This window comes from Ailuropoda melanoleuca, chromosome 4 (genome assembly GCF_002007445.2).
Source record: "Ailuropoda melanoleuca isolate Jingjing chromosome 4, ASM200744v2, whole genome shotgun sequence".
Classification (NCBI taxonomy): domain Eukaryota; kingdom Metazoa; phylum Chordata; class Mammalia; order Carnivora; family Ursidae; genus Ailuropoda; species Ailuropoda melanoleuca.
This window is the reverse complement of record NC_048221.1, coordinates 18,087,897-18,113,344: the sequence shown is the minus strand read 5'-3', so window position 1 is coordinate 18,113,344 and position 25,448 is coordinate 18,087,897. Positions and strand designations below refer to the sequence as shown.

The 25,448-nt window shown below is 43.9% G+C and overlaps 1 protein-coding gene across 9 annotated transcripts in view; it reads right to left on the bottom strand.

Annotated features, from left to right (window-relative positions):
- The window catches only part of DAG1 (dystroglycan 1), a 68,227-nt gene that overhangs the window by 8,854 nt on the left and 33,925 nt on the right, over positions 1-25,448 (bottom strand). For all 9 annotated transcript variants that reach the window (XM_034658326.1, XM_034658328.1, XM_034658325.1 and 6 more), the window contains one exon: positions 8,579-8,960. In XM_034658326.1, the coding sequence (XP_034514217.1) occupies positions 8,579-8,854 (276 nt within the window). In that variant the 5' untranslated portion in view covers positions 8,855-8,960. The remainder of the gene's footprint in view (positions 1-8,578; positions 8,961-25,448) is intronic.

Genomic DNA, 25,448 nt, shown 5'->3' with positions numbered 1-25,448 from the left:
CACCAAAAAACTACTAGAACTGATAAATGAATTCAGTAAAGTTGCCGGATACAAAACCAATGTACAGATATGTGTTGCATTCCTATATGCTAATAATGAGGCAGCAGAAAGAGAAATCAAGACAACAATCCCACTTACAACTGTACCAAAAATAATAGAATATCTAGGAATAAACTCAATCAAAGAGGTGAAAGGCCTATACTCTGAAAACTATAAAACACTGATGAGGCACCTGGATGGCTCAGCCGGTTAAGCGTCTGCCTTTGGCTCAGCTCATGATCCCAGGGTCCTGGGATCGAGCCCCACATCGGGCTCCCTGCTCAGTGGGAAACCTGCTTCTCCGTCTCCGTCTCCCACTCCCCCTGCATGTGTTCCCTCTCTCACTGTCTCTCTCTCCCTCTCTCTGTCAAATAAATAAATAAATAAATAAATCTTTATAAATAAATAAATGGAAAAAAAAGAAACACTGATGAAAGAAACTGAAGATAACAAAAAGAAATGGAAAGACAGTCCATGCTCATGGACTGGAAGAATAAATATGGTTAAAATGTCTATACTACCAAAAAGAATCTACAGATTTAATGCAATCCCTATCAAAATACCAACAGCATTTTTCACAGAATTAGAACAAACAATCCTAAAATTTGTATGGAACCACGTAAGGCCCTGAATAGCCAAAGCAACCTTGAAAAAGAAAAACAAAATTGGAGGTGTCACAATTCCAGTCTTTAAGTTATATTACAAAGCTGTAGTAATCAAAATAGTATGGTACTGGCACAAAAAAAGAGACATATAGATCAATGGAACAGAAAACCCAGAAATAAACCCACAGTTATATGGTCAGTTAATCGTCAACACAGAAAGAAAGAATATCCAATGGAAAAAAGATTGTCTCTTCAACGATGGTGTTAGGAAAACCAGTCAGCTACATGCAAAAGAATGAAATTAGACCACTTTCTTACACGTACACAAAAATACACTCAAAATGGATTAAAGGCCTAAATGTGAGACCTGAAACCATAAAAACCCTAGAAGAGAGCACAGGCAGTACTTTATGACACTGGCCATAGCTACATTTTTCTAGATAGATCTCCTGAGGCAAGGGGAAAAAAAGCAAAAATAAACTATTGGGACTACAATCAAAATAAAAAGTTTCTACACAGTGAAGGAAACAAAAAAATGAAAAAGCAACCTACTGAATGGGAGAAGATATTTGCAAATGACATATCCATTCAAGGGTTAGGTCCAAAATACATAAAGAACTTATACAACACAACACCCAAAACACAAAGAATCCAATTAAAAATTGGGAGAGGGACAAGCAGACTCCACACTGAGTATGGAGTCTGACACAGGGCTCGATCCCATGACCCTGCAGTCATGACCTGAGCCCAAATCAAGAGTCAGCCACTTAACCAACTGAGCCACCTAGGTGCCCCTCAGTGGTCCATTTCAAAGTGGCACAGACTGCTGCCCTGGGATACCCCACCACTTAGGCCTCTAGCAGCCTTCCCTGGCAAAGTCCCTGCCATCCCTCAGACCTGGTTACTGGCTCCTGACCTTTCGGGTTCCCCACTCCTCAGCCAAGTTGCAAAGCTGGGCCAACCGGGAGCCATCTATGGCTGAGTACCATACACAACACCCTAGAGGCACTGACACATGAGGTGATCAAGGCATCCTCTGCGCAGGCCTACTATGTGCTCTCCTCTGCCTAGGGAGAGAGGAAATTGTCCCTCTGATGGAGTCTGAGCCTCCAGTCCAGTTTCAGAGCCTCCATGGTGCGGACTCACATCCGCGTGATCCTGTATCTGGGCCCTGGACTATGACAATGACACAAATCTACTCTGTGGCCAAGCTCAGCTTCTGTAAATGACACACACGGACAGTCACATGACTAGGCTGCAGGGAGATGGCACAGGTCAACCGGAAGAGCCTCCGGTTTGAGATCAAAGAGCCAAAACTCCGTCCCCACATAAGATGAGGAACCACGGTGGAAGTGGGTACAAGAGGCCTTTGCTTTGCCAAGTAAAGCAGAGCCATACCCACGAGAGACGAGCTTTGGTAGACATGCAAGCCTCACACCAGCACACAGCTCTTGCCACAAAGGCCAAGGCCACAGGATCACATTCCGAACATAACTCGTCCAGTCCAGCCAGTGCCCTTCAGGTCTGAGTTAGGAATCATTTTACCTGATGTTAACTGTTCTCATCTAAAAACAAAAATTAATCTTTTTTCCCCCGAAAGGGACAGCTTAGCATAGTTACAGCCATTAATAAAAATCCTCAGAATCAGTCAGTCCCCCAATCCCAACGTCATCTATTTTTGTCATGCTCCTTCAGCCGTTGTCCATAATTTTTTTTTTTAAATACAGAAGTCAAGTCTACACCTCAGTAAGTATTTGAGTTGATGTGTCTAGGCAAGTGTCATTCTTCCAGCCCACCCCCAAAGATGCCTTCCCTCGCCAACCCGCATTTCCCGGTGTGCTGTGTTCACAAGGGGTCCATTCAGAGCCAGGGAACACCCACTCGAGGCAGGAAGAAACTGCAGTTCATCTCATGCAGGCGGGGTTGCCACAAAGCTCTCAAGCATCCAAAGAAACAGTCCTTTCATGAGTTCCCCTTCCTGGCCAAAAAGAGTACCCATTGTTCTCAGGGGAACAATTGGGGGCCCACGCCAGCAGCTGAGAGCACAGTCCCAGGAAGGGCTGCTCCCAGTCTGCCGACATCTTGGGCTGAGGGAAAGTCCACATTGTATCCAGGCTAGGAGGATAAGGGGAAGTGGGAATGAAAAGCCAACCTGCGGGCTCTATGAAAATGAGACATCTGAAGGGGCAGCCAATCATTCCATGAGATGTAATGATGTCTCTCCTGACCACCCTAGAAAGGAGGGGCAAGAATGTCTCCAGGCACATAATCGCCTTCCTCAGCCAGTTCCTCGCTCACTCAAGTCAGAGGAGAGGCATCTGCAGGGAACTGGAGCCACTCCTGAGGGAGGCAAGAGTCAAGATGGGTAACTTATACAGTGGCCAACTTGGGACAGTGATGATCTAGCCAACAAAGGCTAAGCTGGCTTCTGTGGGACCCATCCACACAAACTCTGACAAGGAGGGAGGGTGCTCTAGGGTCCCAAGGCGTCTGTGAGGGCAAAGGACAGCTGACCTGGGGTGAGCTTTACATACAGGTATCCAGTCTGGTCCAAGGGAGCACATGCAAGGACCACCTGCTTTAGAGTGTTCTAAGGCTGCAGGAAGAGAATGGAGTCCTGGGACACAAGTCTCTCCAGAAGGTCATGCTGGCCCCTGGGCCTGGAGGTATCCCCCAGCCCCCGCTGGCATCATCAGGTCAACAGAATCCATCTGGGAGTTAAGTTGGTGTCAATAACAGCAAATGTATTCTCGATGCAGAGCTAGAGAATAGCAGGGGAAGTAACAGCTGCTGGGCAAGCTGCAATTGAACAAGGGCTGTCCGGACACCAAAAAAGGGTGTCAGGCGTGAGACAGAATAGAGGGTCCAGGACCTCAGGGCTACCCCCTCCAGGCAGGTGGATCCCCTCTTCTCTTATTTCCTTGTGGCCTGGTGTATAAAGTACAGGGAAGCCCTTGCTTTGGGAAGCTGATGTTACCTGATGGGCACATGTGGCTCATGCAAAGCAATACACCCTCTGCCACTGTGAGTCCCAGACTTGCCACGACCTGAAATAGTCAGCGTAACCACAAAGGTTCGAGGCACGCAGATCAAACAAGGCTTGGTTAGGTGGCCAGGGCAGCTCACTTAGCATGAGACTCACTTTTCTATCCTTCAATAGACTACTGATTGCTTAGTCTGTTGCAAACACTGACATTCCATCACCAATCCCCCATGCACATCCCCTGACCAGTCACAGCAAGAAAGACAACCACACTATCAAATCTCATCTGATCTCAGGAGAGGACCATGCTCTGCCTGTGAATCCTCATTAGGCAACTTGGCCCTGTCCAAAATGGCCAGAAGACCAACCCTCACCCAGGACCCAGGCTGAAAAAAGTGTGTGCCAGAAGCCAGGGTGGACCCTGAGCTTGGCATGTCCGTGGGTCAAGAAAGAGGCCAGTATGGCTGGGACATGATATGCAAAGGGAAAGAGGAGAGAGGGGAGGCCAGAGGCCAGATCACATGGGCCTTGATCCTAAGTGCAGCTCAGTAACGGTTGGGGGAAGGGGAGGTGTTAGTAGATTTAAGCTTTACCAAGATAAGAACATCTCTTGCCCCAGTGTGGAAAACAGACTGGGGTCAAGAACAGAGGGAAGCGGGATGCCAGGGTGGCTCAATTGGTTAAGCATCTGCCTTCAGCTCAGATAATGATCCCAGGGTCCTGGGATCGAGTCCCATGTTGGGCTCCTTGCTCAGCAGGGAGCCTGCTTCTCCCTCTGCCTGCCACTCCTCCTGCTTGTGCGTGCTCTGACAAATAAATAAGTAAAATCTTGAAGGAAAAAAAAAAAAAAGAACAGAAGGAGGCAGCCTGGGAAGAGGCAAATAAGTGGTAGCTTGGATGATAGTAGTAGTAGTGATGGATACCTTTGGAAGTCCTCATGGATGACCATGAGGAAGAAACTCAAGCTACAGTGAATAAAAAAAGGTAGGTTTAGGGGTGCCCAGGTGGCGTAGTCAGTTGAGCATCTGACTCTTGGTTTTGGCTCAGGTCATGATCTCAGGGTGATGAGATCAAGCCCCGTGTCAGGCTCTACCGTCAGCAGGAGTCTGCTTGGGATTCTCTCTCCCTCTCCCTCTGTCCCTGCTCTCTCTCTAAAATAAATAAATCTTAAAAAAAAAAAAAAAAAAAAGTAGGTCTAAAAAGATGTCCAGTATGGGGGCGCCTGGGTGGCTCAGGTGGTACAGCATCCGACTCTTTTCTTTTTTTAAGATTTTATTTATTCACTTGACAGAGAGAGACAGCACAAGCAGGGGGATCGGCAGGCAGAGGGAGAGGGAGAAGCAGGTTCCCCGCTGAGCAGGGAGCCCTGATGCGGGGCTTGATCCCAGGACCCCAGGATCACAACCTGAGCCAAAAGCAGATGCCCAACCAACTGAGCCACTCAGGCACCCCAGACTCTAAATAACTCTTAAAAAAAAAAAAAATTACTCTACAACCCAGCAATTACACTACTAGGTATTTATCCAAAGAGTACAGACACAGATTCAAAGGGGCACATGTACCCCAATGTTTATAGCAGCAATGTCCACAACAGCCAAAATATGGAAAGAGCCCAGAAGTCCATCAACAGATGAACGGATAAAGAAGATGTGGTACATATCTACAATGGAATATTACTCAGCCATCAAAAAGAATGAAATCTTGCCATTTGCAACAACATGGATGGAACTAGAGGATATTGTGCTAAGTGAAATAAGTCAGAAAAAGACAACTATCATATAATTTCACTCATGTGGAATTTAAGAAACAAAACAGGTGAAACCAGGGGAAGAGAAGGAAAAATAAAATAAGACGAAATCAGAGAGGCAGACAAACCGTAAGAGACTCTTAACTATAGGAAACAAACTGAGGGTTGCTGGAGGGGAGGCGGATGGGGGGGATGGGGTAACTGGGTGATGGGTATTAAGGAAGGCACGTGATGTGATGAGTACTGGGTGTCATATGCAACTGATGAATCACTAAACTCTATCTGTGAAACTAATAATATACTATATGTCAATTGAGTTTAAATACATAAAAAACAAAATTAAAAATTAAAAAAAATACATGGCCAGTATGATTCCAGGTCTAAGATGTCTGTGTGTGTGTGATATGGACAGCTCCTCATGAACACAGAAAATGACAGAAGAGTTCACTCTGAGTGGTAGGAACCACTAGAGATTTTTCTATCTCCCTTTTCTACAACACACATTTATATATCATTATTACAAAGAGAAAAAAAAACCCAACTGTTTTTATATAAAGATTTATTAATCTGTTTTACATCTAGGGAAACCGAAGATCCAGATATGAAGTCACGCTTTCTGATCTGATTTCCCACCCCATACAACCCTGATGGTAAGACTGTCTGGAACAAAGAGTCACACATTTTCATCTGTTTTTCTACAGGCTGATCAGCTACTAAATGGTCTGCTTTCTACAGATAAATGTGCTCACATAAAATCCTGTTTTCCCAGTAAAATCTCTTTACTCCCCTGGTGAATAAGCCTGTTAAATATTTCTCTGCCAGACACAGCAAATACCCAGCTCACTGTATTGATTCAAGGCAGCTCTCGTCAAAACTAATCTGTGTAAAACATTCCAGTGACCACTGGAACAAGGGCAACCACTACAGGGTTTGGATATTCAGAAGATCAAATGTGAAGGTGGACAAGGACTGTGCTTCCAAAACTGCCACTCTTCTTTTCCTAATGGTCAGACTAGCATCTGGCTTGCTGGGGCATTACAAAGATGACATGGAAAACTTCTGCAAATTAGAATGAGCTCTGTGGAACTAAGCCAGGATCTGAGATCAGAAAGCCACCCTGAGAACAAGCCATGACCTAAAGAGAAGGGGGACACCAGGGAAAATGAAGGGAGCACAGGGAAGATGCAGATAAGGAGTGGGTCCACCCAGATTCAAGGGAAAGCGGCACAGATCCACATCTCAGTGGGAAGAGTGGCATGGCGTTTGTGACCATGTCTAATGTAGATGCCTGGGGCTTGTGGGTCAGAGAGGAGAAAGTTGGTAAGGACCCACCACAGGCTGCGTGTGCTTTGACCAACGAGTACAATGAAGTGTTGCTGTACAAGTTACTAAGCCAAGCCTTAAGAGACTGGCAGCTTCCACTTCCTGTTTCTTGGAATACCCACTCTTGGAACCCAGCTAATTGCTGTGAGGAAATTCAAGCAGCCCATGGAAAGGTCTACATGGAGAGGAACCAACGACCCTGCCCAACAGCCCTGGCTAAGCTCCCTGTCAACAGTAGCACCAACTTGTTAGCCATGAATGAGCCATTTACAGAAGTGGACCCTCTGGCCCCAGATGAGCCACTATGTGAAGCAGAAATGAGGTTTCCGATAAGCTCCGACTCCCTGAATTCCTGGGCACAAAATTGTGAGCAAAACAAACCAGGAGTTTTAAACCACTAACTTTTGGCAGTTTAAACACACCAACAGATAACCAGAACACTGTTTGCAGAAGTCTAAAGGCAAACGAGAGGGGCGCCTGGGTGGCTCAGTTGGTGAAGAGTCTGCCTTCGGCTCAGGTCATGATCCCAGGGTCCTGGGATGGAGCCCCGATGCATCGGGCTCCCTGCTCGGCGGGGAGCCTGCTTCTCCCTCTGCCTGCTGCTCCCCCTGCTTGTACTCTCTTCTCTGACAAATAAGTTAAGTCTTTAAAAAAAAAGAAAAGAAAAATGGGTTCTTTAAAAACATAAAAATTAAAAAAAATAAAGGCAAAAGAGATATAAAAACTACCATCACAAAGTACAAATCTTGGGACATTTTTGGTTCATTTTCAAGCCACACCTCTAGGGGAAGAATGCTATAGGACAACTAGGCCAATAGCCAAATGTGGCCTACCACCTGTTTTTGTAAGGCCTATCAGCTAAAAACACTTTTTGCATTTTCAAATGATTGAGAGAGAAAAAAAATTGAAAGAACATCTTTTGACACGTGAAAATTACATGAAATTCAAATTTTAGTTTTAGCGTCCATAGTAAAGTTTTATTGGAACGTGCTCATGACCATTCATTTACACATTATCTATGGCTACTTTTGTACTACTGGCAGGGCTGAGGAGCTGCAATAGAAACCACATGGCCCGCAAGGCCTAAAATATTTACTATCTGGCCCTCTAAGAAAAAGAGTTGACTTCTGCTCTAAAAGATGTTCATAACTTGAGGGGTATACCCAACCCATCATGTGGCCACTGTGCAAACTCACTCAGGATCCAGGGGAAATTCCAAGGACCCACAACCCCAGACAAAGGGATGGTACTTCTTGACACAAAAGCTTCCTATTTCACCTGATTTCCATCTTGGGCCAGCCAAGACACTCTTCTATCACATGGGTCTCTGATCCCCTTGTTCTCTGGACTGCTTCCCCAAAGGAGATGGGGCAAGGCTGAAGTCTGGGTACTAATACCAGTTCTTAGGTGATCAAATACGTTAGTAAACATACAACACCAAATGAGAGCAAAACTCCTGTATTTCTTATACCTTATTTTATAAAAACAGGTTCAAATCATTTAAAAGTTCTGTATTTCTTGGGTTTAATACCATGGTTAGTGAAAGAAGACCTTTTCCTACACATAAGCCCTTCCGTCAAATCCTACCCCTATGACCATGAAATTTTCCAAACCACAGATGTACAGGCTTTTTAATGGTAACACCTTCAAAAACGGGAGCAATAAAAGTTTAGGATGCTATTTGGAGATATCTGGGAGCCCCCCTGTGAGTATCAGTAGTTGTCCCTCTCTCATGGTAACTGCACAGGTCCTGGAAGAACTGAGCTCAGAATTACTGGAACTTAGAATGGAAAACTAAAAAAACAAAAACAAAAAACAACTAAAACCAAAATGCAGATGAGGATTCTTCCTCATTTATATAAGCTTTATATCCAGTCTCACCTTGATGAGTTCTCCACTGGAGGCAATTAAATCCGTTGGAATGGTCACTCGAAATGAGCGCCCAACGACAGCCGTGCCATCAGGAATGCCCACCACTGTGGGAACAGCCTCGTGAAGGTCTGAGAGCACTGAGTGCATGGACGCCTCAAGCTGGTTCTCCCAGTCCCTGCCAGCCTCCAAAGGCCAATGGGACTGAGCCACGGCCACAGAAAGCAGAAGGAGAAAGGTCCTCCCCCAGATGGGGAGCAGCAGTGAAAGGCCAGCAGACATCCTCATCCCGGCCTGGGTCTGCTCAAGCCGACAGTCTCACTAAGAAAGGAGGCAAGTGACCTGGTCCCAGAGCTGGGTGCTCACCCTCTGTACACCTGCTCCATCCCAGGGCCTGAAAAAGAAGAGAGTAGACTCAGACTTTAGCAAACCCCATGGTTTCCAAGTTGTACACAGGCAGTTACTACCCCCAAGTGTTGAAAAAAACATCTACCCTGAGTTGGATCAAGTCTCACCCTGTGCTGTCCATAGAGGCACCAGCTACATGTGGCCATTAAGCACTGGAAATGTGGCTGGCCCATTAAGGGCAAAATACACACTAAATTTTGAAAAGTTAACATAAAAAAGGAACGTACAATGTCTCCTTAATACTTCTAAAATATTGATTACATACTGATATTATTTTGGGTATAAAATATATTATTAAATAAAATGTTAAGTAAATAATACATATTAATAAATGATAAATAAAGAAATGTATTAAATAAAATATATTACTGGAATTAATTCCTCCTTCTTATTTTTATTTTTTCACGTAGCTACCAGGAAATATTGAATCACATGTGTGGCTCACATTATTTTGCTGTTGGGCAGGGCTGCTCTAGGCCTAATTCCCAATTTATAGCAAACACAGGAGTCATGAAGACACAATCAGACAAATCTAGAATGTGGGACCTTCTACAAGATAACTGGCCTGGTCTGTCCAAATGCTGACACCCCTAAACACAAGGGGGCTGTTCTAGATTTAGAAATAGCAACCATATGTAGTGTGTGCATCTTGACCGGATATGGATTTACTTAGAACAAAAAACAAAAAACTAAAAAAACTTTAAGAAACAAAAAATTCATAAGCCCAGCTTCAAAAGGAGTAATTGGGGAATTTTGGAGATTGGATTTACTGTTAATTTTCTTAGGTGAGATGAGAGCAGTGTGGTTCTATAAGAGGCTATCCTTAATTTTGAAGGATTTAGGGATGAAGTATCAAAAATCTCTCCAATTTACTTTGTAATATTTCAAGGGGAAAAAATTTTCTTCTGTATAGAGAGATCAAACAATGTGGCTAATGTAACAATTACTAAGTCTTAAAACAATGCTTTTGGGGCGCCTGGGTGGCTTGGTTAAGCACCGGTTAAGTGTCCAACTCTTTTTTTTTTTTTTTAAGATTTTTTAATTTCTTTACTCGACAGAGATAGAGACAGCCAGCGAGAGAGGGAACACAAGCAGGGGGAGTGGGAGAGGAAGAAGCAGGCTCATAGAGGAAGAGCCTGATGTGGGGCTCGATCCCATAACGCCGGGATCACGCCCTGAGCCGAAGGCAGATGCCCAACCGCTGTGCCACCCAGGCGCCCCTAAGTGTCCAACTCTTGATTTCAGCACAGGTTATGATCTCAGGGTTGCGAGATCGAGTCCTCCAACTGGCTCCGTGCTGGGCATGGAGACTGCTTAAGATCCTCTTTCTCCTTCTCCCTCTGCCTCTTCCCCTCCAAAAAAAACCCCAAAAAACAATGCTTTTGAAGAGACTAAAAGACCAAGTATTTGCACAGACAAGTTCAGCAACTGCCCACTCCTCACACCCCAAGCACTAATCACAGGACTGGTTTATTAAACCCATATTTGCAAACTCAGTGCCAGTGAACAAAACTTATTTGGCCTTTCTTGCTCCCCACCCCCAAAAAAGAGATTAGAACCCTGCACGTTGTCTCTCATACCCCTGACTTGCTTCAGTAGGCAGCTCAGGACAGTTGCCCCGAGGCTGACAGCCACCCAGATGCATTGTGGGACTTGCCTGGTATCCTCAAGGTGACCAGAGTCGTCATAAGCAATTTACCATTCTAAAAAAGAAGTAAGCCCTGCCCTGAGCCAAGCTGCTGAGGGGCCACATGATATTTTTTTTGACTGGGGTAATGCAAAGTAAATAATATTGCTGAAAAAAACAAGGTCACTCAAGTGGGCAGTGTACTGTAAAGTCAATGCAAATCCAAGCCAATTCCAACAGGGTTGGGGTTTTTTTTCTTTTGCTATTGACTTTGCCATTCCTGTTCCTACTTTGTTTTTGAACTAAAATTCATGAGACAGTCAAAACCCAAGTAAAATAATTTTGAAGGTTGGGAGTCCTAGCTTACCGAACAAAGACTTATCATAAAGCTACTATATTTAAAGCAGCATTGCAGTGGTAGAGTAGAAGTGGACTGTGGAACCAAAAGGAGAGCCCAAAATCAGCTTGCAAAGGAGCTGTTCAAAGACACCAGGACCAGTGGCCATCTATGTAGAAAATCAAATACAATTAGGGTCCTCCCTAACTTCTCCATCATAAATAAGATAAATCCCAGGTGGATTAGATATACAAATGTAAAAGGCAGAACTTTAGAATTTTTATTATTATTTTTTAAGATTTTTATTTATTTGTCAGAGAGAGAGAGAGCATAAGCAGGGGGAGTGGTAGGCAGAGGGAGAAGCAGACTGAGGGAGAAGCAGACTCCCCGCTGAGCAGGGAGCCCAATGCGGGACTTGATCCCAGGACCCAGGATGATGAGTTGAGTTGCAGGCAGACGCTTAACTGATTGAGCCACCCAGGTGTTCCTGATTTATACGTATTTTTCTATGAAAATAACCTCATAAACAGCAGTTATACTTAGCCCTACTTTTTAAGATTTTATTTATTTGACAGAGAGAGAGAGAGCACAAGCAGGGAGAGGGGCAGAGGGAGAAGGAGAAGCAGGCTCCCCGTTGAGCAGGGAGCCGGATGTGGAACTCCATCCCAGGACCCTGGGATCATGACCTGAGCCTAAGGCAGATGCTTAACTGACTGAGCCACCCAGGCATCCCAAAATTTTAGAATATAATACAATGTCAGGATAACAAAGGATTTCATTTAACAAGACATCAAAAATAAAGCCTAAAAGAAAAAAACTGGACTTCCACGTCTAAGAAGATGGGGTAGATGTATTTTTCCCCTAGATTCCCACTGAACACAACAAAAAATCCTAGACATCGTATATCAACATGAGACTCTAAGAAGTCAAGAGAAGAAGGCAGATGAGTGAGGCACCTCAGGACTCAAGGAAAGACACAGTGGTGAGCTCCCTGGGTTTCCTTTTTTCTTTTAAGATTTTATTTATTTATTTGACAGAGAGAAAGAGAGAGGGAATACAAGCAAGGGGAGTGGGAGAGGAAGAAGGTTTCCCGCCAAGCAGGGAGCCCGATGCAGGGCTCAAGCCCAGGACCCTGGGATCATAACCTGGGCCGAAGGCAGACGCTTAACGACTGAGCCACCCAGGCGCCCCTGGGTTTTCTTTTTGCCTCAAACACCCCAGATTTGGAGTTGAAGATGCTGGCAACCCAGAAATGCCAACAGATGACACAAAAGAGTCCCAACAAAAGTCTGCTCTCTTTAGCCAAAGGAGCAGGAAGGGGGTAGCCTAGCAAGACAGAAAACATTTAGACAATAACAGCTCTACCCCAGCCAAACATCACAGAAAAAACTATGGCCCCACTCCAACCCATGCCAGCAAAGGCCAAATGGAGAGCCTTAGACTTCCACCCTCCTGAGGCTGTAACAAGGCTCCCTGATATCCCCACTGGGAGCTGGCACTTTTACCTCCAACAGCCAGCAACAATGCACCTCCATGCTTACTCCTCTAGTCCCTCAGTGTCAGTGGAAACCAAGCCTAGATTTCTATGCCCATCTGAGCAGTAACCAGGAGTATCTCCCACTACCTGTGGGTCTGGTGTCAGAGGAAAACTGGTGTCAGAAGGTTTACCACTGCTCAATGGTAAAGAGGCCTAGGGAACTAGAATTCTCACTCCTACCCAGCAGTTAACAAGGACATCACCAGCCTTCAGGTGTCAAAAAAGGCTGAATGGGGCAAACAAACAAAAAAATTGGGCTCTTAGGAGCACCTGGGTGGCTCAGTCGTTAAGCGTCTGCCTTCGGCTCAGGGCCTGATCCCAGGATCCTGGGATTGAGCCCCGCATCGGGCTCCCTGCTTGGTGAGGAGCCTGCTTCTCCCTCTCCCACTCCCCCTGCTTGTGTTCCCTCTCTCGTTGGCTGTCTCTCTGTCAAATAAATAAACAAAAAATCTTAAAAAAAAAAAAATTGGGCTCTTAAATAGAACAAACTGGTAGTTGCCAGAGGGGAAGTGGGTGGGGGGTGGGTGAAATAAATAAAGGTGATTAAGAGGTACAAACATGGGGCCCCCTGGGTGGCTCAGCCGTTAAGCCTCCAACTCTTGATTTCTGCTAAGGTCATGATCTCAGCATCCTGAGATCAAGCCCTGAATTGGGGCTCCACTCTCTCCTTCTCCCCCTGCCCCACCCCCTGCTCGTACTGCTCTCTAATAAATAAGTAAATCTTTAAAAAAAAAGAGAGAGAGATACAAACTTCCAGTTATAAAACAAATAAGTCATGGAGATAAAAAGTACAGCATAGGGAATATAGTCAATATTGTAATAGCAGATGATGACTATGCTTATCATGGTGATCACAGAGGAATGTACAGAACTGTTGAATCACTATATTGTCCATCTGAAACTAACAGAATACTGTGTGTTCGGGGATGTACTGTATGGTGACTAACATAATATAATAAAAAAAAATGCAGCCAAAAAAAAAAAAAAGAATACTGTGTGTTAATTATACTTCAATTAAAATAAAGGCTGAGTAAGGAACCTGGACTTCTATCTCTACTTCCCAGTAATCAGGCAGTACCTCCCTCCCCATCCCCTGCCAGAGTATCAGGTAAAACAGAACCAAAGTTTCAGAACAAAATACAAAACTGTTCAGGTTTCAATCAAAAATCACTCATCAGGGTGCCTGGGTGGCTCAGTTGGTTAGGCATCTGACTCTTGGTTTCAGCTCAGGTCATCATCTCAGAGTTGTGGGATTGAACTCCACATCAGGCTCTGTGCTGGGCGCGGAGGCTGCTTGGGGTTCTCTCTACCTCTCCCTCTGCCCACCCCCCCTCTCAGAACCAGGAAGATCTCAAACTGAATTTAAAGAAGACAATCAACAGATGCCAATACTGAGATGACAAGGATAGGTGAAAAGTAAAAGAACAGAAAAAGATACAACATGCACACGTTAAGAGAAAGCAAGACAGGCTCTATCAATATCAGATCAAGTAGACTTCAGAGCAAAGACAATTACCAGAGACAGAGGAAAATTATATAATGATAAAAGGATCAAGCTACCAGGAATAACAATCCAAATGTACATGTACCAAACAACAAAGCAATAAAATTTGTGAAGCAAAAACTGACAGAATTGAAAACAAAATAAACAAATCCACAATTTTAGTTGGAAACTTCAACACCACATTCTCGACAATTGAGAGCAACTAGAAAGAAAATCAGCAAGTATACAAAAGAATTCAAAAATATCAATCAAGATGATCTAGTCAACATTTATACAGCCCTCCACCTGACAACAGCAGAACATACATTCTTTTCAAATGCCCATGGAACATATATCCAGAAAAACCGTATCTAGGGCCATAAATCAAACTCTGAAAAACTTAAAAGAAATGAAGTAACACTGAATGTGTTCTCTAACCGCAATGGAATCAAATTAGAAATCAGTAACAGAGGGACAATAGGAAAATCTCCAAACACTCAACTATGCAACATACTTCTAAATAATCCTTGGGTCAGAGAGGAAGTATCAATGGAAATAAAAAATAATACTGAACTGAATGAAGATAAAAATACATTTGTGGGGTATGTTAAAATTTGTGGAACACAACTAAAGCAGTGCTTAGAGATGAACTTATAGCACTAAATCCACCAGAAAAAAAGGAAAAATCTCAAAACAATAATCTTATGCTCCACCAAAATAACCTTAAAAAAAAAAAAGCAGAATAAACCAAAAGCAAGCAGAAGGAAAGAAAGAATAAAGAGCAGAAATTAATGAAACTGAAAACTAAAATAGGAAAATCGATTAAAAAAAAAAACTTGATTCTTTGAAAAGATTATAAAATTGACAAATCTCTAGTAAGACTGACAAAGAAAAAAGACACTAATTACCAATATCAGGAATCAAACAGGATATCACTATAGATCCAGATATCAAAAACTAATGAGGGGCTGGCTCAGTCGGTAGATCATGTAACCTGGATCTCAGGGTCCTGAGTTCGAGTCCCACATTGGGTGGAGAGATTTTTTTTTTAAGATTTTATTTATTTATTTATTTATTTGACAGAGATAGAGACAGCCAGCGAGAGAGGGAACACAAGCAGGGGGAGTGGGAGAGGAAGAAGCAGGCTCATAGCGGAGGAGCCTGATGTGGGGCTCGATCCCATAATGCCAGGATCACGCCCTGAGCCGAAGGCAGACGCTTAACCGCTGTGCCACCCAGGCGCCCCAAGAGATTACTTAAAAAAAAAAAGATAAAGATAATAAAAAAGCTTTGGGGCTCCTGGGTGGCTTAGTAGGTTAAGCATCTGCCTTTGGCTTGAGTCATGATCCCAGAGTCCTGCAATCAAGCTCCACATCGGGTCCCTGCTCAGTAGGGAGTCTGCTTCTCCCTCTCCCTGTGCTCCTCCCCCAGCTCTCTCTCACTCTTGCTCTTTCTCAAATAAATAAAATCTTAAAAAAAAAAAAAAAAAGACTAGGGGCGCATGGCGCAGTCGTTAAGCGTCTGCCTTCCCAGGGTCCTGGGATCGAGCCCCGCATTGGGCTCCCTGCTCAGCGGGGAGCCTGTTTCTCCCTCTCCCACTCCCCCTGCTTGTGTTCCCTCTCTTGCTGGGTCTTTCTCTGTCAAATAAATAAAATCTTTAAAAAAAAAAAAAAGTCTAGACAAATAGAAACAAAACAGATGAATTCCTTAAAAAATACACACTATCAACAATTCACCCAATATCATACAAACAATTTCTATTAAAGGAAACTATTAAGGAATTTGCATTGGTAATTTAAAAACTCCCACAAAGGGGCGCCTGGATGGCTCAGTTGGTTAAGCATCTGCTTTCAGCTCAGGTCATGATCCCAGGGTCCTGGGATTGAGCCCCGTATTGGGCTCCCTGCTTGGTGGTGAGCCTGCTTCTACCTCTGCCTCTGCCTCCCTCTCTCTCTCTCATGAATAAATAACATCTAAAAAGATAAAAACTCCCACAAAAAGAAACTTCCAGGCCGAGATGGCTCCATTACCAAATTCTACCAAGTATTTAAAGAATTAACTCAAATTCTACATAATCTTTCCCAGAAAGTAGAAGGGGGAACACTTCCTTATTCATTTTTTTTTAAATTTTAAGTAAACTCTATGCCACACATGGGGCTTGAACTCATGACCCTGAGATCAAGAGTCCCATGTTTTACCAACTAAGCCAGCCAAGCACCCCCCCACTCATTTCATGAAGGTAGCATTACCCTGATATGAAAATCAGACAAAGACGGTACCAAAAAAAAGAGGGGGGGGTAAGTATACAGACCAATATCACTCATGAACAGACACAAAAATCTGTAACAAAACATTATCAGGAGCACCCAACTGGCTGAATCAATAGAACACGCAACTCTTGATCTTGAGGTTGTGAGTTTGAGTCCCACTGGGTGTAAACATTACTTAAAAATAAAATCCTTCCCTCCCACATTGTTGGTGGGCATGCAAGTTGGTACAGCCACTCTGGAAAACAGTGTGGAGGTCCCTTAAAAAGTTAAAAATTGAACTACCCTATGACTCAGCCATTGCACTACTGGGTGTTTACCCCAAAGATACAGACATAGTAAAGAGAAGGGCCATATGCACCCCAATGTTCATAGCTGCATTGTCCACAATAGCTAAATCGTGGAAGGAGCCGAGATGCCCTTCAACAGATGACTGGATTAAGAAGCTGTGGTCCATATATACAATGGAATATTACTCAGCTATCAGAAAGAACGAATTCTCAACATTTGCTGCAACATGGACGGCACTGGAGGAGATAATGCTAAGTGAAATAAGTCAAGCAGAGAAAGACAATTATCATATGATTTCTCTCATCTATGGAACATAGGAACTAGGATGATCGGTAGGGGAAGAAAGGAATAAAGAAAAGGGGGGTAATCAGAAGGGGGAATGAAACATGAGAGACTATGGACTATGAGAAACAAACTGAAGACTTCAGAGGGGAGGGGGTGGGGGAATGGGATAGACTGGTGATGGGTGGTAAGGAGGGCACGTATTGCATGGTGCACTGGGTGTTATACGCAACTAATGAAGCATCGAACTTTACATCGGAATCCGGGGATGTACTGTATGGTGACTAACATGATAAAAAAAATCATTAATAAAAAAAATAAAAATAAATAAAAATAAAATCTTTATCAAACAGAATTTAGCAATATATAAAAAGAATTATATAGGACCAGGACCAAGTGGTACTTATTCCAGGGATGCAAGGCCAGTTCAATATTTGAGATTCAATCAACATAATCCACCATATTAACAGACTAAAGAACAAAATCACATAATTGTATCAACTGATGCAGAAAAAGTCCCTGACAAAATTCAATACCCATTTGTGATAAACACTCTCAGAAAAACAGGAATAGAGGGGACTTTCTTGACTTGATAAAGAGCATCTACAAAAAACATAGAGAAAACATTATACTTAATGGTAACATTCTGAATGCTTTCTCCTTAAGATCAGAAATAAGGCAAGGATGCCTGTTCTTACTCTCTTATTTGACATAGTGCTAGAAGTTCTAGACAGCAATAATAAGGCAAGAAAAGGAAACAAAATGCATATAGATCAGAAAGGAAATTTTTTTTTTAAAAAGGAAAAAATAAAACTGTCCCTACTTGCAGATAACATAATCATCCATGCAGAAAATCCCAAGGAATCTACAAAATAAAATCTTAGAATAAGTGAGCTTAGCAAGATCACAGAATACAAAATAATTATACAAAAATCACTTGTATTTCTACATGCTAGAAATGAACATGTAGATACCAAATTTAAAATATAATACCATTTCAGGGGCGCCTGGGTGGCACAGCGGTTAAGCGTCTGCCTTCGGCTCAGGGTGTGATCCCGGCGTTATGGGATCGAGCCCCACGTCAGGCTCCTCCGCTATGAGCCTGCTTCTTCCTCTCCCAACTCCCCCTGCTTGTGTTCCCTCTCTCGCTGGCTGTCTCTATCTCTGTCGAATAAATAAATAAAATCTTAAAAATAAAATATAATACCATTTCAATCACTCAAAAAATGAATAGCTAGGTGTAAACCTAACAAAACACATACAGGATTCAAACACTGAAAAATACACAACACTGGTGAAAGAAATCAAAGATCTAAACAAACGAAGGGACATATTGTGTTAATGGTGAAAGGCTCAACACAGTAAAGGTGTCAGTTCTTGCCAACTATTATACAGATTTGTAATGGGCTAAATAATGGCCACCCAAAGATACTAGGTCCTAAACTATGAAATCTATAAATGTTAGTTTACAGGAAGAGTCTCCCAGATTAATTAAATTAAGAATCTTTTTTTTTTAAGATTTTATTTATTTATTTGACAGAGAGAGAGATAGCCAGCAAGAGAAGGAACACAGGCAGGGGGAGTGGGAGAGGAAGAAGCAGGCTCCCAACGGAGGAGCCTGATGTGGGGCTCGATCCCAGGACTCTGGGGTCAGGCCCTGAGCCGAAGGCAGACGCTTAATGACTGAGCCACCCAGGCGACCCTAAATTAAGAATCTTGACATAGGGAGATTACCCAGGTGGGCCTTAAATCTAACCACAATTGTCATAAGAGGCAGAGGGAGATTATACACACCACAGAGGAAGAAGGGGACATGAACACTGAGGAAGAGATTCGAGAGATATAGCCACAAGCCAAAGAATGCCAGCAGCCACCAGAAAGTATAATAGACAAGGAATAAATACCTCCCCAGGGCCCACTGGAGTACACCCCTCGCCAACTCCTTGATTTGGGACTTCTGGTCTCCAGAGCAATGAGAGAATAAATGTATGTTACTCTAAGCCACTAAGGTTGTGGTAATTTTTTACAGCAGCCCTAGGAAACTAATTTAAGGTTTAATGCAACCTCTATCAAAATTCCAGCAAGAAATTTTGTATACATAGACAAGACCATTCTAAAATTTATATGGAGGGTGCCAGGGTGGCTCAGTCAGTTAAGCGTCTGCCTTTGGCTCAGGTCATGATCCCAGGGTCCTGGGACAGAGCCTGGCATCGGGCTTCCTGCTCAGCATGGAGCCTGCTCCTCCCTCTCCCTCTGCCCTTCCTCCCTGCTCATGCTCTCTCTCTCAAATAAATAAAATCTTAAAAAATAAAAAAAATAAAATTTACATGGAAAGTCAAAGGAACTACAATAGCCAAAAAACAATTTTGAAAAAGAAGAAAAAGAGGAATCAGTCTACCCAATATCAAAACTTGGCAAGCTACAATAATCAAGACTGTATTAGTGGAGAGACAAACACATACATCAATGGAACAGACTGAGAATCCAGAAATAGATTTATTTTTTTTTAAGATTTATTTATTTGAGAGACAGAGAGTCTTTTAAGCAGACTCTATGCTGAATGCTGTGGGGCTCGATCCCATGACTCTGAGATCACAAATTGAGCAAAAACTAACTTAACCCACTGTGCCACCCAGGCACCCCTAGAATCCCGAAATAGATTTAAACAAGAATGCCCAACTCATTTTTGACAAAGAGACAAAAGCAATTCAATGAGGGAAAATAGCTTTTTCAACAAATAGTGTAACCCAGATGTCCTTCAATGGATGAATGGTTAAACAAACTGTGGTATATCCATATCATGGAATACTAATGGGCAATAAAAAGGAATGAACTATTGATACACCAGACAAAGTGAATGAATCTCAAGGGAATTATGGTGAGTGTACAGTGCTAATCCTAAAAAGTTACATACTATATTTTTATACATACATTATATATATGTATTACATTTTATTTTTATAATATTCTTGAAGTGACAAAATTATAGAAATGGAGAATAGATTAGTGGTTGCCAGGGGTTAAAGAGGCAGTCAGGGCATGAAGGAAGTAGGTATAGCTCTAAAAGGGCCACAAGGGTCTCGAAATTTATAACTGCTTTATTTCCTAAAATAGGATCTTACAAAAATACAACAGAACAGGGGTGCCTGGGTGGTTCAGTCAATTGAGTTTAGCTCCATTCATGATCTCAGGGTGATGGGATCAAGCCCTGCATCAGACTCCCCACTCAGAGCCATGTGCTCTCTCTAAAAAATAAGTAAATAAATCTTAAAACAAAACAGAACATCAAGGTATGACAAAGCTGGGTGGCTGATACTCAGGTTATGTGTAATGTTAGCCTGTGCTCTCTGAAGACTTGAAACGTGAAGGTAAAGGGCTTGGCTGAGTACTGTCATCTCCAACTAATAAAAATCCTAGAACAGTCAGAACGTCCTGCTCTGTGTCTTCTTCACCACCTTCTCAGGACTGGAAAGCCCTGTACTCATTCAGAATGTGTCTGGCATATTCTGAATGGCATCCAGATCCCAGCCCCTGGGGCTACTGCCCCACCCCAACCCTACCCCAGCCATCAGCCCCATCTCTGTCCACCTCTACCTCCTGGGGCCCATGTCACTCAAGTTTACACACTCCCAGTTTCTAGGACAGCACTTGCTCCCTAAAGGCTCAGGAAAAAACACATGAAGCTGCTCTACAAAAGTATGGAAAGGGATTTGAAATGTACCTACCGTAGAAAGTCAATAAAGACATTTTATCATTTGGCATGATCTCATCCCCTCATCAGTGCTAGATAAATACTAGGTATAACATTGTCCTCCTTCCTGTTTCCACTACCTTGTTCCACCCTAAGGCCATAGGTAACCAGGCAGTTCTCAAGGGATTTCAGACCCATTTCCCCAAAAGGGACTTCTTCCAGCCAACTGGCTGTGTCACTTTTGCCCAGCACAGACTTGCCAGCAGTGTTAAACGCCACACTTCCTCAAAGGGATACCAAGTGACCAGGGACTTAGAAGCTGGGGTCCTGTGGGCACCAGCTCCAAGAACCACTTAACTCCCTGTAGATTGCTGCAGAGTCCTCCACCAGGAAAGGCAAAGAAGGAAACACTCTGACTCCTCAACACGCAGGTTCACTGCACTCTGGGTAGAGGTCTTCTCCTCAGATCCCTATCAAGTGCCCCAAGTTAAAGGTTTTTCTTTGAATTCTTGTGTGTGTGTGTGTGTGTTTGTATCTCCCAGTTTCCTGACTGTCTGTGCCTTTGTACCCCTTTTATAGCTTATTTTATCACTTGTAATTTTTTAAATTGTCTAGGTCTTCTGTTTCATACCATTTTAAACTGTAACTTTAGAGTTTACTGTTGCATAGTGCTTCTCTTAATGGCCTTTCCTTTCTTGTACATTTTAACTCTTGTTTAGTAAAGTGCTCAGCTCATCCAACACCCCACAAGACTGCGAGCTGTGGAGGGGCAGGGACACATCTGTCACAATCACTAATGTATACCAAGCACACACACAGTTTCAGACACACACCCAATGAAGGAATGGGGAGAATACAGGACTTGGTTTTTTAGCTTCTTCCTGAGTCTTCACTCTTTAATTTACTTATTTTTCTACTTCTTAGATCCAGTTGATCTTTTACTTTTCTAATCTGATTCTCCATTTAAAAATTCTCAACTTAGGGGCACCTGGGTGCCTCAGTCAGTTGGGCGTCTGCCTTCTACTCGGGTCATGATCTCAGGGTCCTGGGATCCAGCCCCAGGTGGGGCACCCTGCTTAGCGGGGAGTCTGCTTCTCCCTCTCCCTCTGCGGCTCCCCCCTGCTTGTGTTCCCTCTCTCTCCCTCTCTCTCTGTGTCAAATAAATGAATAAAACTCTTTAAAAAAAATTCTCAGCTTATTTGAAAACAGCAACAGTATGAGACACACCCTGTCCTACCAAGAACGTAAGCTCAGTCTGCTATCTGCAGACACATGACGACATGGGGTATCTGTTTCATGGGTATGACTAAGTGGCTCTACATTTAGCAAGCAGGCAATGTCCAGGGCACAACTCCAACTGCTATATGTTAGTTTTCCATGCTCTGGGGAGAAAAGATCTTTTGGAAAGTTGGCAAAAAGCAGCCTTGTGTCTTTCTGATGCTGGCTTCCTATAAGCAAGGGTCACTTCTCCCCATGCTAGGAACTTGGCAGGCTGCTTTCAAACACCCAAACTAGGACATCCCATTGGAAGGTTTTTACGTAGTCTCTTACTCACACACTTGGTCATTCAGAGATGGAGGCACTCCAGAGATCCTCCTCCTCATTTTTTCAGGGAACAAGTCCCCAAGAGAGGTAACATTCAACCATGGTCACACAGAGTTTGTGGCCAGAATATGGAGAAGGTGCTCAGCAACCAGAGAAAGACTCAGGCAGAATCACCCAGTCTTCCTGACACAGCCACTCATTTTAATACTGCATACGTGCACTCACATTATACCCTCTAGAACACCAGGAAGTGCTCAGGGCAGCCCAAGAATACGTTATGTCTCAGCTGAACTCACCACTATCTGGCTAACAGAAGCTGCCGAAGATCTCCTATTGAAAAATGGGTAGTAGGAATGGGTAACTCATTCCCTCTGTACCAGTACCCAGTGCAGTGCCTGCCACTAAGTCTGAGTTCAGTGCTGCCCTCGACGCCAGTGCAATAGAACTCTGTGAAGAGGGACCTTCCCAGAGCCTTGGTGAAGCCCCCGGCTCTCTAAACACATGTTCAACAGCCATGACAAAAAGTGTGAAAAATAGACATGGCTGCCAGGCAGCAGTTCCATCCTTTAGTTCCAGGCATTCCACCCCAGGGGGCAGAGAAACCTTAAAAGTGTTATATAGCCTGCAAAACCTGGGCACAGCACAGCCCTTTGGGACACTGCTATCCCACAGCAGCCACTCAGGCTGCCCTCTCCTCCTTCTCTTGGTAAAACCCTGCGCTCCTGCCCCAAGAGCCAGCAGCACCAGGGAAGAGAGCCCCACAGTACCCTAGGTACCCATCCCACCCCTCCCTGGGCCAGATGAACATTCAGCACCTAACAGCACCACTGAGGCAGCACTCCCACAGCGCTGGCTGTGAGGAAAGAGGAAGAATATCTGAGCAGGGGAACCCCGCACCAGGCTCCTGGGGTATGGGCCCCCAAAAATGAAAGGACAGTCTGGGGTAGGAAGCCCAGGGGGCCCCAGACCCCGAGACTCATTTCAGATAAGCGTCCTCACTCTCAGGAACCAGATCTAGGGGGCGCCTGGGTGGCACAGCGGTTAAGCGTCTGCCTTCGGCTCAGGGTGTGATCCCGGCGTTATGGGATCAAGCCCCACATCAGGCTCCTCCGCTATGAGCCTGCTTCTTCCTCTCCCACTCCCCCTGCTTGTGTTCCCTCTCTCGCTGGCTGTCTCTATCTCTGTCGAATAAATAAATAAAATCTTAAAAAAAAAAAAAAAGGAACCAGATCTAGTTGGGGTTGGAGCTGGCAGTCCCCTGCATCTCCCAATGGCCATGCCAATGCTTTCTTTCTCCAACTGTGACTTTGGGGACTTGCCAGTGATAGGGGGAAAAAAAAGAAAGTCAAGTTTTCAGCAATGCCTAAAAGGTGGTGTGCTTCGTAAACCAAATACTTAACATCTGCCTTGGAGGAAAGTGTACTTTAAGTTTACCAAGTCAGTCAGCAAGGGACACAACTAGGGAATCAAAAGCATTATACAGCAATAGGCGAGGACCCCAAACTTCCGGGGGCCAAGTTCAGCAGGAATCCTTCTGGCCCTTCCTGTCACCAATACTAATCCCCAGCTATATGTGACTGAAGTACATGCCTTGTTTTGGGGGGGCGGGAAGGGGGAGGATATATGCCCGTGAGGCACAAGGCCTTGTGACCCTACTCTGTCTAGACAATCTCGGGTCCCTGGGAACTAGAAGAAGATTTTACTGGAAGCCCAGCTCCAGCAAAGAAGCAGCTCTCTTCTGCTCAGCCTGCCTCCCCAGAGCTAATGAGTGCCCCATGCACACAGGAAGCTCAGTCAGTAAACGCTTTCCACTCAGTAAATGCAAGGAACAAATTCGTATGTGGCACGGACTCAATTCATATTAAACTTAATGTTTCCTCATATGCAAAAAAGCCCACAGGGAATGAAACTAAGATATCTTAACTAAAATTCTGAAAGAACAGCTCCCTACTAGTTTTTGCTTTCTAAGAATGAAGGAAAAGTTGTGAGCTTCAATCCATTACTAACTACAAAAAATGAGGCTGAGGCAGCCCGCCCCACCACTCCCAGGAACTGCTACTCCCCAATAGCTAGGTTACCTAAAAACTGTACTTAAACTATCAAACTGCTTCTATTCACCGTAGTAATTAAAACATTTAAGGGAAATTGGACTATCTTTTCAAACCAGACAAATAATAAAATTCCATGCCCCTGTTTCAAATGGTTTTGAAAAAGTCAAAAGTAAAACCAACTGAAACAACCCCTTTAGGTTCCATCTAGCAAAAATGCTTTTGTCCAGGGGCACCTGAGTGGCTCAATGGGTTGGGTGTCTGACTCTTGGTTTGGCTCAGGTCATGACCTCAGGGATGCGGGTTCCCCCCCCACTTCAGCTCCTTGCTGGGTGCAGAGCCTGCTTAAGATTCTCTTTGCCTCTCCCTCTGCCCCTCCCCACCCCTCACTACGCTCGTCCGCATGCTTACTCTCTCTTTTAAAAAAATAAATAAAATAAGGGGCGCCTGGGTGGCACAGCGGTTGGGCGTCTGCCTTCGGCTCAGGGCGTGATCCCGGTGTTATGGGATCGAGCCACATCAGGCTCCTCCGCTATGAGCCTGCTTCTTCCTCTCCCACTCCCCCTGCTTGTGTTCCCTCTCTCGCTGTCTGTCTCTATCTCTGTCGGAATAAATAAATAAAATCTTAAAATAAATAAATAAATAAATGAAATGAAATGAAATGAAATGAAATAAAATAAAATAAAATAAAATAAAATAAAAGCTTTTGTCCAGACACTCGGAAGTTAAAATTAAATGTCAGTCTAACATTAATATAAAAATTCTGGAGGGTTAACCAGTTTAAAACTGCTCAAACTGATGGCCAACAGGATGTACTCCACACAATGGAAAACAATAGTGTGAAGTCACTGTTTATTTGGGCTCTGAATACCAAAAAGACAGGCAGCTTTCTCTGCTTTGAGTTAAAAACAGGCTTTTTCACTCTTTAGCATCAGATGAGAAAGGTGTGGAACCAAGTCACTGGTGAAGATTCAAGGTGTTACCTCAAAAGCGCTCACAGCTCTGGAGGCAGATGAGGACTCCCTGACATGAGACAAGTTCCTGCCTGGCCCATGCGCTGTGGGAATCTCGCCAGAGGTATGGGGGCAGACCCACAGAGACACCACCAGGGAGCTGGAGAACCCACTAAAGGAGTCTAGGGTTACATACACAGCAAGACACTTAAAGGAAAAATATGTGGAAGAAAAAAATTACCTCTGAGAAGCAAGCACTACATAATCACCTACTAGAAAAGCTGCTTCAAACTTTTCTCACTTGGAAAACTTTTGCAAATTCTCACTTACCACAGAGGTGCAGGAAGGGCAATGGTTTCTGCTGATGGTGGTTTGGTTTTTTTTCAACAAAGGCAGGAAGGAAGCAAAGGTTT